General features: G+C 42.7%; 2 protein-coding genes across 3 annotated transcripts in view; one reads left to right on the top strand and one right to left on the bottom strand.

Moving 5' to 3' along the window:
• Positions 1-2,023: 2,023 nt before the first annotated feature.
• Positions 2,024-4,053, bottom strand: ATP5IF1 (ATP synthase inhibitory factor subunit 1). Of its 2 annotated transcripts, none has more exons than XM_007461798.1 (3): positions 3,943-4,053; positions 3,757-3,848; positions 2,024-2,291 (listed from the first exon to the last, which is right to left on the bottom strand). In XM_007461798.1, the coding sequence occupies exons 1-3, from the start codon at positions 4,027-4,029 to the stop codon at positions 2,147-2,149; spliced, it is 324 nt and encodes a 107-aa protein (XP_007461860.1). In that variant the 5' UTR covers positions 4,030-4,053; the 3' UTR covers positions 2,024-2,146. The 2 variants fall into 2 exon arrangements, with proteins under 2 accessions (XP_007461860.1, XP_007461861.1); XM_007461799.1 differs by lacking the exon at positions 2,024-2,291 and adding an exon at positions 2,331-2,367 and having other exon boundaries at positions 3,943-4,029.
• Positions 4,054-6,120: 2,067 nt separating this feature from the next.
• The window catches only part of DNAJC8 (DnaJ heat shock protein family (Hsp40) member C8), a 22,749-nt gene continuing 12,167 nt past the window's right edge, over positions 6,121-16,702 (top strand). Inside the window, exons 1-2 of the mRNA XM_007461797.1 lie at positions 6,121-6,225; positions 8,547-8,648. Of these exons, the coding sequence (XP_007461859.1) occupies positions 6,148-6,225; positions 8,547-8,648 (180 nt within the window). The 5' untranslated portion in view covers positions 6,121-6,147. The remainder of the gene's footprint in view (positions 6,226-8,546; positions 8,649-16,702) is intronic.

Here is a 16,702-nt window from a genome sequence, read left to right as displayed (position 1 = left end):
AAGCGAACCCGCCACACTGGAACTGCAACTCAAGACTGTGGGAGCAGGAGTTCTGAAGTAAAGTTCTTGCTCAGCACAAACCTGGTTGTGTGACCTTGAGAAAGTTATTCACTATTCCCTGCTTCTGTTACTTTGGTTATAAAATTAAGCTAATGAACCTATTTACCAGAAATATCATGAGATTTAATGAGCAAACAATTATAAAGTGCATAGTTGTTGCTCACGGGCTCAGTAGTTGTGGCGCATGGGCTTAGTTGGTCCACGGCATGTGGGCTCTTCCCGGACCAGGGATTGAACCCATGTCCCCTGCATTGGCAGGCAGATTCTTAACCATTGTGCCACCAGAAAGTCCCAGTTTAAAAAAAAAAAAATTACTTAGATTTCGCTGGGTCTTAGTTGCGGCATGCGGGATGTTCGCTGTGGCATGCAGACTCTTAGTTGCGGGATGCATATAGGATGTGTTCCCCGACCAAGGATTGAACCCAGGCCTCTGCACTGGGAGTGCAGAGTCTTACCCACTGGACCACCAGGAAGTCCCATAAAGCTCAGGTAGTCTTAAATTAGGCTGCTCCAAAAATTCATTTAACCTTTTTCAGAATTCAAACTCACGATTCCTCATTTTCACTTTAAAGTTCCAACTTTTTGCTTGTTTGATTCAATCATCATTAGATTGATTTTTATTTAAAATATAGGACAAGAGCAGATGGTACACTGCTATTGAGGAATCAACTCAGGAACATCATTCCCAATAAGGAAATTATTGATTGTAAGTCATGAAAACACTGTCATCTTCAAACTTAAGAGGTTGTTTTGTTTTGTTTTGTTTTTGGCCACGTCGCTTGCGGGATCATAGTTCCCCCATCAGGGATCGAACCTGGGCCCATGGCAGTGAAAGCAGGGAGTACTAACCACTAGACTGCCAGGGAATCCCCAAACTTAAAGAGATTCTGTATGCCTTTCTTTGGTCACAAAAATGCGAAATGGAAGATATTGCTTGTTCCTCAACCAATTTTTAAACTTTTCAAATTTTGTAGTGTTCTAAAATTTTAAAAAAGGTATATGACTTAATATAATCATTTCTTGCACTTCATCTTTGAGGTCATTTTGTTGCTGGCCACTAGAATCTCAGCACTCATACCTCAAGAGTACCATAAATAAACTTTTCATCAGTAGCATCATGGACAAGTTTTGGAAACAGCCATTGTCTCTGGTCTGCAAGGGCAGGGTCAATGACTTATCCAAGCTGTTATCACTCAGTGGCCCTAAAGGCTTTTGTGTAATAGGGTCTTACAACAAAAGACTCATCACAATTCTGGGGCAAATGATGTACTGAACTGGAGAATTGAAAATGTCTTGCCAATGGCCCATAGGTCACTTGAAGTTTTGTCTTGTTTTTTGTCTGGACGAATTACACAAGTAGTTTATATAATAATTTAGCTAAACAAGGCCTTAAAGTCTAATTTGAATCAAGAGCATACTCGGCAAAAATAAATATAACCTAAGAAATAATTCTGATTCTGTGCTGTTAACACATTTGGTTAGGAGTCAAAACACCTGGATGCCAAGGCAACACATGATTTCTAATTCCAGCCTTCTCAACCTGCACAAGGATAATTAGAACAAGGCTAACTAGTTCATATGAAGAGCTGTTTACTCCATTTTATAAATGCAAAATGGTGTGATTATTGATGGTGCCTTGAATTACACCTTTTGAAGCAATCACTCCTGTTTTCCAGGCTGCTCTTGACCTTACGCTTTGGATTGAGGTTTATTCCTTAAGAAGCTTTCTCTGAACACCTCTTGACTAGTGTCCGACAGGGAAAGTGTGATAAGTGCTGTGCAACATGGGGGGACCAATGTGACATTCTCCATGTCACATTGGTCCCCCCATGTTGCACAGCACTTATCACACTGTGCTTTGTCTCCAAGTTTCCTACTGCTGGTACCCTGTCTGATTCATTTTACTGGTTCAGTAGTGTATTCCCCTACCCCTCTTCAGACAGAAGGCATTAGACACAGTTCACTGATGACAATTTATTATAATTTGTTGGAAGCACACAGATAGATATTAATTAAACCAGAACTATGTCTGGTTTAAGAGAAGTGGGCAATAACAGGTAGCCATGCTATAGGGAACTGTGTGCACTTAATCATCATCGTGTTTCAGTTTCTTGATCGACTGCTTGTGCCGCTCAATTTCTTTCTGCAGGTGCTCAATCTCCTTCATGTGATGAGAGATCTCATTTTCGTGGTGTTTCTTCAAGGCTGTCAGCTGTTCTTTAGCACGAGCTCTACAAGGACATAGTGGCTCTTGGTTTAATCCCAATCCTTCACCCCAAAGAGACCTCTAAGCATAATCTGAAATACCTAAGGCGAAGAACAGGAGTACCAATCCCATGGGAGTCTGGCTGGTCATCCTCTTCTACCCTCTCAAGCCCCATCTTAAGAATACTCCACCTTAAGGTGTATCATTTTTAGGAGATGACCAAAATGATTCCATTTTCCTGGTGCTAGTGCCTGAAATTCCACTGCTAATGATGGATTCCTTTCAGATTCAGTAGAAAACTCCAGAGAGGTATGACTTAAGTCCCTAACTGGGGGACTTATTAGAGGAACAACCCAGAGAACAGAATCCCTTTTGCGGGGAAGAAGAGCAAAAGGTGGGGGTGGGGTATACGAAGGGGCATAGTTAAAGGACAAATATATGTGTCCTATCCCAGTTAATCTAGGGCTTTCTTTACCTGAGAACTGCAAGACCCACTGTAAAGGCCAAAATGAAGAGGGGAAAAAAAAAAAAAGAAGCAGTCTCTCGCAGTACTTGGCAGTCCAAGTTTAGGTCTCAAGAAGGGATGATTCAAATGTTGGTTCGGCCACATATGGGCCTCTGTTTTCCATAACTGTACAATGCAGGAAGTCAATTAGATGCTCTCTAAGGGCTGCACCTTGTCTCTCTCGTATGGCAGGTGCCATGGTGGTAATTCTTAAGGGTGAGCGAGAGAGGGTGGAAGAGAAGATAGGTCAAGGAGAAGCAGAAGCTAGATTAGTTCCACGCTGCTCCTCACTGTGGACAGAAGTCACTGTAAGATAACTCGAGGTTGGTAAACAGGATAGGTAGGCCCAGCCCACGCCATACTCCTAAAAGCTGGGCTGGGTGGAGCAGGCCAAGTCTCCGGGGAGTGGGGGATGGCGTTCCAGCCATGAGCAGCTGCTACATGCTCGACGACCCACTCGCTCAGGCCAGTTGGAGAGGTGGGGGGGTGTCTAGAAATAGCTGAGAGGGTCTGAGGAGTCAGGGAATCTATCCACGCGGGGCTAGCAAAGCTGAGGCCTGGGGTGATGGGTGGGTGAGGGCCGAGGGAGTCAGGCTCAGGGGGTCTGCATGTATTGGAACCGTCGGATCTAGACACTCTGGGACGAATCTGGGGGACGTTTGGCATGATGCGGGGTAAACTCCACGGGTGGGGATGGTAAATGATTCAGGAACAGATGAGCGGTGGTTGGCGAGTTCTGAAGGCCCGCAGGTGGAAACGGCTTGGGTGTGGAGGCCTTGGGATTCGGCAGCGCAAGGGAAGCGCCCTACAGGTGGCGACAGTCGGGTCCTCAAGTGTTCGGTGTAATGGGTTCAGGGGCCGGGAGTTCTACTGGGGGATGGGGCGCCCCAGGGCGCCAGGGAGGGATGGGTGGGGCGACTGACAGTTGAAGGACTGGAAGGCCGTGAGAGATATAGGGCTGGATTCGGGGTCCCGTGGGCCTCACCGGAAGTATCGCTCCTCTTCGGCCTGCTCTCTTTTTCCGAAGGCTCCACCGGCGTCCCGTACCGCGCCCGCACTGGAGCCGAGATTGTCTGCCTGCGGAAAGCCACGGGGGTATTGGTAAAGGTGAGGGCGGCAGAGACGGTATCTGCGCTCAGGGCTAGGGCAACAGGCACCGCCGCCGGCGTACCGATTCCGAGCCGAAGCCCCGGCCCTGCATGGCCCAGACGCTCCACACGCCGAACCGCGTCCGCGCCGCCAATGCCGTGGCTGCCATTGCTGTCAGTGCAGCACCCCTCCAGTGACCGGAGGTGCAAACTTCTTCGCAGGAGCTAACGGCGCTGCAGGCCAGGCCGCCAATCGTTTCGCTGGAGAGGCAGGATGAACCTGGGAGTAGCGAATCACGAGAGGGAGAGGCGGGGTTCCTGTAGTTTGCAGCGAATCCTGACCTAGAGGCGGGCCTATTCTTAGCCAACCCCTAGCAAGGGCTCGAGAGGGTCAAAGGCCTGGAGAAAAATAATGGAGGAGATAGGAGAAAAGCTAGAACAGAGGGGCAGAAGCCAAGATTTCGGCTCTCGGATCTATGAGAATTAGGCGTGACGTCCATCCCCACCTCACGATTCCAGTCCTAAAGTTATTATTAAGCACCCAAAGGAAGCTTTCCCTTTCCTGGACTACTAGCATCAATAAGATGGGTAATATGGGGGTGGCGGGGGCGGCTATGTCCAGGATGCCCTGACTTAGTCATTTAGGGTTGGGAAAAAAAATTTTTTGAATGTATGTGTATATGGTCAATGTTCTTTTGTTGCACTAACATTTCACTCTCAAGTCTCAGCTTAAACGTCAGCTCAGAGAAAACTTCTCTGACCTCCTTCGTCATTCTATCATAGCCCCCTGTTTTGTTCTTGCACCTTTGAGCTTATGAAGTTATTAGGACCTTGATCAATCAAGTAGACACTGAATTAATATTTGCAAAATGTATTGATATGTTATCAAATGGGCTTGATAACAGGACTTTTGGCAATGTGGTGCAATGAAGTGGAAAAGAGCATAGGCAGGAGTCTAGGGACGGCTTTGCCTTGACCTTCCTTAAGCCATCTAACAGACGTGAACAAGATAATAGTAGTTTATAGCCTTTGCCTAGGTCATTTTCTCCCTCTGGGCCCACCTTTTTTCTCCTTTAGTTGAGAGGGTTGGGCCAGATCTTATTCATGATTATAAAAATATCTTCTTTGCTTTCCATGAAATTGTTGAACAGTTTTTATTGATCATCTTTTGGTTGGAAAAATACCAGCCCTGGTTTGTATGAGTTAAATGGGAGGAAATAGCTGCAGGGCATATTTTCAAATGTTCATTTTAGAAAAGTTGGAAAAAAACGAAAGCAGAAGGCTAGAAATAATAATCACTCATAAGCCCACTATCTAGTAATAATAATTTTTTGTGTTTCTAGATATTTAAGTGCCATTCTCATTTCAGAAACTGTTTCTAGTTCTCAGATACTATTGTTTCTTGATTATGTCCTGGCTGGGCATCCAGTGGAGGGTCTTGCTGAGTTTGTGCAAAAGATCCATCTAGGTACTAGGATGGCTGTAATTTAAAAAAATGGAAAATAACAAGCATTGGTGAGGATGTGGAGAAATTGTAAACCTCCTACATCGCTGGTAGGAATGTAAAATTGTTCAGCCGCTGTGGAAAACAGCTTGGCAGTTGCTCAAAAGGTTAAATATAGAATTACCAAATTCCTTTCTAGGAAATTGTACCCCTCAAATAGAAAACTGGTACTCAACACATGTTCATAGCAGCACCAATTCACAGTAGCCAAAAGATGGAAACAACCCAAATGTCCATCAGCTGACGAATGAATAAACAAATTGTGGTATACACATGTGATGGAATACTATTAAGCCATAAAAAATAATGAAGTAATGATGTATGCTATGCCTTGAATGAACCTGGAAAACATTATGTTAAGCAAATAAAGCCAGACACAAAAGGTCACATGTTGTATGACTGCATTTATATGAAATGTCCAGAATAAGTAAGTCCATAGGGACAATACACAGATTGGTTGTTGCCAGGGGTTGGGAAATATGCGTACGAAATGTTGATTAGGTGCCGGGTATCCTTTTGGGGCCATGCAACTGTTCTGTAACTAGATAGAGGTGATGGTTGCACAACACTGTGAATGTACTAAAGACCACTGAATTGTTCACTTTAAAATGGTTAATTGTATGTCACGTGTATTTAACCCCAGTTTAAAGAAAAATTTACTTAGATTGGAGGTGTCTGGCTGGGCTGCGAGCCCTTTAAGAGTCACAAGGGGGAGAGGCGGACCTGTAAGAAGACGTGAGGTAGCGCTTGCGCAGAAGAGTCACATGGTGGCTGGGCCGGGGAAATGGCGGCTCCAGGAGAGAGCGGGGCTTCGGGTGGCGGCGGTAGCACGGAGGAGGCATTTATGACCTTCTACAGTGAGGTGAACACAGAGTGAGGGATGGCGGCAACGGGGCGACCCCGCTGGGGCTACGTTGCCAGCGGGCGAAGGCAGTGGTCCTTCTGGCGTGGACCGTTGGGCAGCCCCTCCTCTCTGGCCTTTGGGGCGGTGGGGGCTTCGGGAGTGTGTGTGCATTTCTTCCTAATATTGCGGCGCGGAGATCCCCTGGACGACAGAAAGGGGCGGGGGTCCGGCGTCTGCGGGGAGGCGGCGATCGCGGCCAACGAAGTGCTTGGGCGCACGCAGAGTTCCCCAGGTCCGCGTAGTCGGGGGCTGGCAGCGGCTGGGAGGCTGGGCCTTCCTGGGCGCGACTTAACCGGGTTGGCCCCCGTTTTTATTCTCAACGGAAGCACCCTCTACTCTTAGTTATCTGTAGTGAGTTTTCCTGGTAGTTATTTCTGCCATTAGCGAACGCTAGGCACTGCATTTTGCCGTGTAGGCGTTATCTCCCTTTTACAGATGACAAACCTGAGGTTTAGGGAGGTGAAATAATTTGTGCTGGGTCTTAGAGCAGATGACAGCTCGGTATCATGTTGGGAGGGAGTAAGTTTGGTGTGAGCCTCGTTTACTATCACATCTCCAGCGCGTAGAACGTAGTAGTTGCTTAATAAATACTTGTTGAGTAAACGAATGAATGAATAAATGAAGGAAAGAATGGCTTTTGGAGTCAGAGGACCTCGGATTGGATTCGTGCAAGGCAGTTAACGTGACTGTGACAGAATGCTTTCAAGCCATTGATTTTGCAATCCTCAATTTCCACGTTCGTAGAACGAAAGTTAATATTAAAACGAGTTTTAATGAGGGTTAAAGGGTTTAATGTATAAGAAAGTTTCATGAAATATAAAGCAGAAGCATCTTTGTAAAGAGTTAAAACAAGGATGAAAGTGGGCCTCTTCAGGTTGCCATGGATTTGAGGAATGGAGTTGCTCCCCACCTGGCTGTGAGTGACCGAGAGTAAAGCACCATGTCACATTTCATCTTTTATCTCTGGTAGTTGTAACAGTGCTTGTTACGTAGTCGCTTCTCCAAAATATTAAGTTTAAAAACAAGTTAATATGGCCATTTATAGTCTGTGCTTTCAAAATGTCTAATTCACTTGAAAGTGTTCATGCACTAGTACCAGTTTACTGGCTTCTCATGAGTACTCAGCAGTTATAGTGGAACTTGTTTTAATTACTCTTTCTTAGTTAAAAAAAAAAAGCAATCCTGTTTTGTTTAATTTAATGAGAGAAAGTGTCTAAAGGAGGACCCTTTAATCATCATTAACTAATATTTATTGAGCACCTGATATGGTCTAGTGTACTGTTTAGGTCCTGGAGAAATGGTAGTGAACAACAGAGAGAAAAATCCTGTCTTCATAGAACTTTCATTCTATTGAGAAGGATAAATAATGAATAGATGTACAATATACTGTCAGGTAGTGATAAGTGCTATGAAGAAAAATGAGTCTGGGAAAAAGAGAGTGGGGGGAGGGGCGTGCTAATTTTACAAAAGAGTGAAGAGGGAAGATGCTGAAATGGATTAGCTTTTTATGTTACTGAGATCCTTTCCAAATCCATTTTGGCCATAGAAATAAAGATGGTATATATAACATGCCAGAGATTCGTTCCAACTAAAATTTCAGTTCTGACAGTGGCACCAAGGATGTTTTCCTGGGACTACCTGGTGCTTGTTCTCTTTAGCATTGTGTTCAGGTCAGGGATTTTTCTAGCTATTAGAGTTAGAAAGGTGGAGTTATTTGCTCCCTCCCACACACTTTTTTAGTGCTGCTTTGGGTGTATATTTCAGTGTAATTGTATTTTTCCTTTCTTAAAAAGTTGTAAATTAATGTGAACATTCACAAGTACATCGTTCATCATTAGAGGGGAAGCTCTTTGAAGGCAGTGGCTGTGACTTATTTATTTTTGAATCTTCTTGCTGCCTTGCTGTGGCGTCAAACTGTTGGGCTTAAAATTCTGGTTTATAAATTGGGTAATTGGGAAAAAATCTGGTTTACAGGTTGGCTGGTTACGAGTCAGTTGACCTAACTCTCAGTTTTCTTATCTGCGAAATGGGGATAATAGTGGTACCTACCATATAGGATTGTTGAGAGGAATAAACACCTGTAAAGTTTTTACATTATATTAAAATTCAGTAAATGGTAGCTGTTGTAATTATTTCTCAAAGTGTTTAGCAAAACACCTTGAACGTGTAGACACGCAAATAAATGTTTACTGAACATGTCTGTGAGTAACTTGTTAAGATGACAATTCAGAGTTCATTACTGAGCTTTACTAATGAGGTTTTTATCCCCTTTATTTTAGGTGAAACAAATAGAAAAGAGAGATTCAGTTCTAACGTCCAAAAATCAGATTGAAAGATTGACTCGTCCTGGTTCCTCCTACTTCAATTTGAACCCATTTGAGGTGAGGTATCTGATGTTGCTGTGGCCCTTGATAGGGAGCTTTACGTAGCTGCAGGCAGACTTACCTCGGAACACACACCTAATTTATACTATGCATAGTTGGAGTTGAACTTGGGTGGTTTATTGTGAGCAGAGCTTGCTCTCATCTTTTAGTAACCCAAATATATATGGATTTATTTTCAAATGTGAAGGAATAGCTAGCCTTGGTAAATTTAGGGTCTTTGATTTAATTTGTTTGTTAAAACTTTTCTGTTTCACCACAATAAAAAAAACCTAACAACCCAAAAATGTTCACAAGATTATAGACAAGCAAATCCACTTTTTAGCTTCCTTAGTTTTATAACTTTAAATGTTTCCTGATTATAAAAGTAAATCATATTTCTAATAAAAATTAGAAATACAGAAAGAGCAAGAATAAAAATCATGTATAATCATACCTAAGAAAACACCTGTTTATGCTCCAACTGTTTTTAGTTTTATTTAGAAACAAAGAGGGTCATGCAGTTCATGCTGTTTTATTTTATTTTATTTTTGTAAAGTTTTTTAAAATATATAAATTATTTATTTATTTAAATTTTTGACTGTGTTGGGTCTTCGTTGCTGCGCGTGGGCTTTCCTAGAGTGCAGGCTCAGTAGTTGTGGCACACAGGCTTAGTTGCTCTGAGGCATGTGGGATCTTCCCAGACCAGGGCTCGAACCCATGTTCCCTGAATTGGCAGGCGGTTTCTAAACCACTGCGCCACCCGGGAAGCCCCATGCTGTTTTATTTAATTTATTTATTTTTTTGAATTCTATTTAATTTATTTATTTTTATACAGCAGGTTCTTATTAGTTATCTATTCCCATGCTATTTTAAATGCTGTATTGTTACATAAACTATTTTTATACACTTTTAAAAGTCTCAATTATTATTTCAACAATTCCTTTATTGTACAATAATTAAACTAGTTTCTAATTGTCACAACTATAAATAACTTTGAAACGAATGTTGTTACATCTTATAATATACACTTATTGAGCACTTATAAAAAAAACCTTTTCTCCACTTCATTTTATTGTGGTAAAGTATACATAACGTAAAATTAACCATTTGAACCATTTTTAGGCATACAGTTAAGTGGCATTAAGTACATTCACAGTGTTGTGCAATCATCATCCCTCTCCATTTCTAGAAGTTTTTCATCATTCCAAACTGAAACTTCAAACCCATAAAATAATAACTCTCCAGTCCTCCTACCCCCAACCCCTGGTAAGCTCTATTCTGCTTTTTGTCTATGAATGCCTATTCCAGGTGCCTAATACAACGTTTGTCTGTTTATGTCTGGCTTATTTCACTTAGTATAGTATTTTCAAGATTCACCAATTGGAGGCTTCCCTGGTGGCGCAGTGGTTGAGAGTCCGCCTGCCGATGCAGGGGACACGGGTTCGTGCCCCGAACCGGGAAGATCCCACGTGCCGCGGAGCGGTTGGGCCCGTGAGCCATGGCCGCTGAGCCAGAGTGTCCGGAGCCTGTGCTCCGCAACGGGAGAGGCCACAACAGTGAGAGGCCCGCGTACCGCAAAAAAAAAAAAAAAGATTCACCAATTGTTTCTGTTTTTTTGAAGAATAAATTTTGAAGAATATTTTTCATTTTAAAACAATCTCAGATTTGCAGAAAGGTTGCAAGTAAGTTGTCAATATGACACCCCATCTCCCTGAAATACTTTAGTGTATTTTCCAACGAACAACATTCTCCTACTGAACCACAATATCACAATGAAAACCAGGAAATAAAGGTTTTTTTTTGTTTTTTTGTTTTTTTTTAGGAAATAAATGTTGATGCATTTATTTTACTATGTGATCCTCAGACCCCATTCAAACTAGCTAATTGTTTCAGTGATGTCCTTTATAGCAAAAGGATCCAGTCTGGAATCTCTGTTACATTTAGTTGTCATGTCTCATTAGTCTCCCTCAGTCTGGAACAGTTCCTCAGTCTTTCCTTGACTTTCATGACCTTGGCATTTCTGAAGATTACAGGCCAGTTATTTTGTAGCATCTTTCTCAACTTGAGTTTGTTTGATGTTTCTTCACATTAGATTCAGTTTATGCAATGTTGACAGGAATAGCATAGAAGTGGTACTGCATTTTTCTCTTTGTAACCTGTAAAGTGGTACGTGATTTTGATTTATCCTGTTATTAATGATATTACTTGATCACTTAAAGAGGTGTCTACTAGGTTTCTTCATGAAGTTAACTTTTTTCCCCTTTGTAATTGATAAGTATTTTATGAGGAGGTACTTTGAGAATGTGTGAATATACTGTCCTTATCAAAGTTTCAGTTTATTCATTTGTCAGTGTAGACTTGGGGTTTCCTATTTTATTCAATGGGTTATAATTTGATATTACTTATTTCGATGCTTAAATGTCCCAAATTTGACCAGTAGGTTACTTTTAAGCCTTTCCTGTCTTTATGATATGTCTTCATCATTCTTTGATTACTAGGCACTCTTGTACTTTTCCTGACCCAGCCTGGAATTAACCATTTCTTTGAGGAGTTCTGATTCCTTTTAATGAAGAATGATATTTAGAAATCAAGATTAGGATGCTAGGTATACCCATTGCCATTGGGATGTCACTACTCCCAGACCTTATTGGTAGACAGAGCTAAGGAGTGTGTGTGTGTGTGTGTGTGTGTGTGTGTGTGTGTGTGTGTGTGTGTGTGTGTGTACATACACATACAGGTATTACATAAAAGTTCAATCCAACATCACAGGGTTTATTCTAGGGTTTTTTTTCTTTCCATGTTCATAGTTCCCTTCTCTGAGAAATCTGGCTCCCACTGTCTTTAATATATATATTTACTTAATTGATCCTCCTGTATGAATCTGATCTCGATCTCCCATTGCCATTCCTTCCCTCATGTGAATGACCTCCTCACCCTGCTTCACTCTGACACCAACACCAGGTTGCCTCACTGAAAAAACCCTTCTCCCCACACCTGAACTCTAAACTCCAATGCCAGGTCACCCTCTGGTATGGGTATGTTTCTCACCTGGCTCTGCCTCCCTGTGCCTGCCCTCCACCCCCAAGAGCTCTCTTCATCCCTCTTGGGCTCCAGCATCCTCCCCACCAAGCAGGCATGCTTCCTTCCTACGCTGCTCTGGTTTTGACACCCTGTGTCAGGCTACCTTCCTCTGGGAACACCCTCCTCATCTTTATTGGGTTCTGACTCCACACTCCAGATCCCCCCCTGCATGGAGGTACTCTTCACTCTGCTCATGTTCCAACTCTCTGTGCCAGTTGTACTTGGGCTCCTACACCTCAAGTTGAGCTGCCCTGTTAACATTGGATGCTCTCCTACATGGGCACCCACCTCACCAGGCACAGGCTTCCACACCCCATGCTAGGCTTGGGCTTTGTGGAGATGTCCTTGCTTGGGCTCCTGCACCCTGTGCCCTCCCATATTGACAGTCTCACTCTGCTTAGGTTCTGACACCCTATGGCAGGCCACCTGTCCATGGAGGTGCCCTCCTCAACCCACTTTGGCACTGTATGTCAAGTTACCCCTCTGTGGATGCTCTTCTCACCCTGTTGGGGCTCCAGCGCCACATGACTAGCTGACACTCCTCGTGTGGTTACTGTCTTTTTTGTCCCAGATGGGCTCTGACACTCTGCTCTGGGCCGTCTTGACTCCTCACCCAAAGTAGATGTCTACTTCGCCTGGCCCCACTTAACATATTTGAAAGGGAAGAGGAAGATGGAAAGCTTCAAGAGTATTTAGATACGATTTTGGGGAGGGCGTAGGGGGACATAATATGTTTGAAAGGTGATAAAGAATTTGATGGTATGTCCTTTCTGTTTAGTCATATATATATATATATATATATATTTTTTTTTTAATATTTATTTATTTGGTTGGACTGGGTCTGTAGTTGAGGCAAGTGGGCTCCTTAGTTGCAGCATGCATATGGGATCTAGTTCCCAGACCAGGGATCGAACCCTGGCCCCCTGCATTGGGAGCATGGAGTCTTATCCACTGCACCACCAGGGAAGTCCCTAGTCATATTTTTAAATTGAGATAGTATGTACTGTGAAAAGGGGACACATGATCATATAACTTACCAGTTTATTTAAGATAATTAGTGTTTCCTGTGGAGATCTGTTGATGAGGAATAACAGATTGTTGGTACCAGGATGAATGCTAGGATTTTACTGTCCTACCAGTTAATGTGGTCTGGAAGTCACTGCCCCATAGGTGCTGTGCTGATTATAGGAAGTGTGTTTGTTTTTTAATTTTATTTATTTTTTTCACCGCATGGCATGTGGGGTCTTAGTTCCCCGACCAGGCATTGAACCTGGGCGGTTGGCAGTGAGAGCTCGGAGTCCTAACCACTGGACCACCAGGGAATTCCCCGGAAGTGTGTTTGAATGTGTAAAGAATATGGTAAGGTTGACAAACTTGGGGAGGTGCCAGATTGTGTTTGAGTGAGCAGGACTCCATGACTGTCCATTAGAACTTTTGTCTTTTCTCTTTCATACAAATATGCTGGCCACTTTGTAGGATGGGTGTCATTGTCTTTTTTTTAATTGAAGTGTAGTTGGTATGCAATGTTGTGCTAGTTTCAGGTGTGCAGCACAGTGATTCAGTTATACTATATCTACGTGTGTGTGTGTTCTTTTTCAGATTCTTTTCCATTATAGGTTATTACAAGATATTGAATATAGTTCCCTGTGCCATATAGTAGGTGCTTGTTGTTTATCTGTTTTATATATGGTAGTGTGTATCTGTTAATCCCAAACTCCTAATTTAGCCCCAAGCCCCTGCCAGTTGTCTTCTTACAAAGCTGGTTTTTGACACTAAGTCAGGATTAGGTGTTCCTAGCAATTTAGGAAATCAGTAACTTCTGTTTTTTCATGCAACAACTACTGAGACATCTAAATGAATCAGACTTTTTTCCAGAGGTAAGCAGACTGGTTTTTTCCTACTAAGGAGAAGTGATGCAGTAATAGCTGTCCTCTTGGCTATAAATTGAAATGCGAGTAGTTGTCCTATATACCATCTTCCTGAGCAGCAGATAGAAAAGGGACTCTGATGGGTCTTATTACAGGAATCCTAATCCAGGGGGCATTTTCCCCCCCTTCCTGCCATCACTGCACTATTTGGATGCATTTCTAACCTTCAGCCATTTTCTAAACATCTTTCTTATGCATTCTACAATTGTTCTTAGGTTAAGGGTCCTCCCCTACTTCCTTCCATAAGCTTAGATGAACCTGTGCGCCTGCTCAGCCCTGCCTTTTTCATGTTGCTTTTTTCTGTTTTACTTTATTTTTTAAAAAGATTTTGTTTATTATTTATTTATTTAATTTATTTTTGTAGCAGGCAGGATGCGGCGCGAAGGCTTCTCTCTAGTTGTGGAGTGCAGGTTTTCTCTCCCTAGTTGTGGCACGCAGGCTCCAGGGCACGTGGGCTCTGTAGTTTGCGGCACGCGGGCTCTAGTTGAGGTGCGCGAGCTCAGTAGTTGTGGCGCGCGGGCTTAGTTGCCCTGCAGCATGTGGGATCTTAGTTCCCTGACCAGGGATCGAACCTGTGTCCCCTGCATTGTAAGGTGGATTCTTTACCACTGGACCACCAGGGAAGTCCTTCTATTTAACTTTAAAGCCCCAGAAGGCAGCACCACAGACTTCGTTTTCTGTTTATCTTGTTTAGCACGTTGGAAAGAAAGGTATTTATCTCACAGGATTCTGGAACTTGCACATTATTAACAGGTCAGAGAGTTCAGATGTGACCTAAGACTGGATTCCTCTTTCAAGCAGAAGATCCTAAAGGAAACTATGGTGGTTTATTTGAGTTCAGGAACTTATATAAATGCCACAGTCAAGCATTTTTGTTTCTGTGTGATGATTTATTAACTCTCTGAGGTCCAAGACTGTGGATTTTTCTTTGCAGTATCCCAAAGCCTGAGACACAGTGGGAGTTCAGAAAAATCTTCCAAGAATCTGAACAGACCTGTGTGCTTCCTTAGAGCCATATTGGTTATATGGTATTTATCATTTTGGTAAGAATTATTTGAGACTTGTCTGTTCTTTCCCATGTGGACCTTAAATTCCATGAGAACAGTAGTGAGCACAGGATTCTCTGAGAACAGTAGTGAGCACAGGATCTAACAATCCCAGGTGCTCCATAAGTTTGTACTGAATGTATAAAACTGGCTTCAAAGGGGTTTGGGCCACAGGTATAGGCCCATTGTCTTCACTGTGTTTCATGGCCACATATGGCACCTCCAACTCTTAACGATAGAAGAGGAGTCGGATTAGCTAGCTTTGAAGGCACTCAGTGAATATATGTTGCTAGTGATCAGTACACATATGATATGACCCTTGGAAAAATAACTTTTGTTATGTGTGTGTTTGTGTATATTTATACATACCCTCTTCATTTTTGCCAAATAATCTGAAAGTAAGCTGCAGACATTGATGCTTCATGCCTAAGTACTTTAGCATGCATCTCCTCAAAACAAGAACACAATTACCACACCTAGGAAAAACCACATTACTGTAGTTCAGCAACATCATCTGGCATACAGTCCACACTCAAATGACTCCAATTGTCCTAAAAAAAAAATCTCAATTATAGCTATTTTATTTTTTAACCTGGGAACCAGTCAAGGTTTATGAATTACATTTGGCATGATTAGTTCTAGGCTATAGCTTTATTGAGCTTTTTTATAGCTTTTTTGTGTGTGTGAAGGTGGGATGATTTCCATCCTTTCACATTCATTTTGAATACCTTGTTGGGTTTGCTGGACTTTGGTCTGCTCTAGTACATTCCTCTTCCCCAGAACCAAGGAAAGGTAGGGTTCTCCTCTGAATATTTGTGTATGTACAGTTACCTCCTTTTGTCTGTAAATCGTAATGTGGCTGCATTTTTTCTTTTGAGTGACTTTTCCCCGGTTCCTTTCTCCCTTGGGAAGGTATGATGGGGCACACTCTCTCTTGAAAAGTCTTTGTTTTAAAGCTCTTCCTTTTCCCTCACCCCAGTTGTATGCCTGACATTTGAGAATAGGTATGCTCTTGTAGTAACCTTCAAAAGTCTATTGAATGCAGGGGTGATTCAGCTTCATTGCCTACCAATAACTGGCTGTAGGTGGGCTGTTTGAATGTGTTGAAAGCTTGCTATAAATCTTGACATTACTTGTTGTCAAGTTTTTCTAAGACTCTAAACATCTGACTAAGCTTGGCAGATTACTTTTCAGTTTTAATTTCTCTGGTATGTAGTTTTCTTTTTTTTAAAATAAATTTATTTTATTTTTGGCTGCGCTGGGTCTTTGTTGCTGCGCACAGGCTTTCTCTAGTTGTGGCGAGCGGGGGCTACTCTTCGTTGCAGTGCGCAGGTTTCTCATTGCGGTGGCTTCTCATTGCGGAGCACAGGCTCTAGGGGCATGGGCTTCAGTAGTTGTGGCATGCGGCTCAGTAGTTCTGGCTCGCGGGCTCTAGGGCGCAGGCTCAGTAGTTGTGGCGCATGGGCTTAGTTGCTCCGCGGCATGTGGGATCTTCCCGGACCAGGGTTCGAACCCGTGTCCCCTGCACTGGCAGGCGTATTCTTAACCACTGCGCCACCAGGGAAGCCCCTGCTATGTATTTTTCAAGATTTCTTACTTTTTTTTTCTTCCTCTTTGCCCCCTTTAATAACTGATCATGAGTTCTGTTAACTTCAAATGCACTTATTTCTGACCTCTGTCATCATTACTTAACAGTGCATCTCAAACTGTAATATGATTGAGATCACCTGGGGATCTTGTTGAAATGTTGATTCTGATTCAGTCACACTGAAGTGAGGCCTGCTCTTCTGAATTTCTAACAGACCTTCTTACCCTCTGCCCTTCAGCACCTTCTTCACACCTTGAATACTAAGTACATAAATGTTAGGTGCTATGTTGAATCCATGGACTACACTGTGAAATCTTCTGGTTTAATTGTATGTCTTATAATAAAGCCTTCTTTGAAAAACTCTTATTGTATGGTAATTTAAAAAAATGTTTCCCCTGCTTATTTATCTTTGCATTTCTAGTGTATAGC

The sequence above is a fragment of the Lipotes vexillifer genome, unplaced genomic scaffold, assembly GCF_000442215.2.
Source record: "Lipotes vexillifer unplaced genomic scaffold, Lipotes_vexillifer_v1.1 scaffold699, whole genome shotgun sequence".
Lineage (NCBI taxonomy): Eukaryota > Metazoa > Chordata > Mammalia > Artiodactyla > Lipotidae > Lipotes > Lipotes vexillifer.
This window is presented reverse-complemented; position numbering and strand designations above follow the sequence as displayed.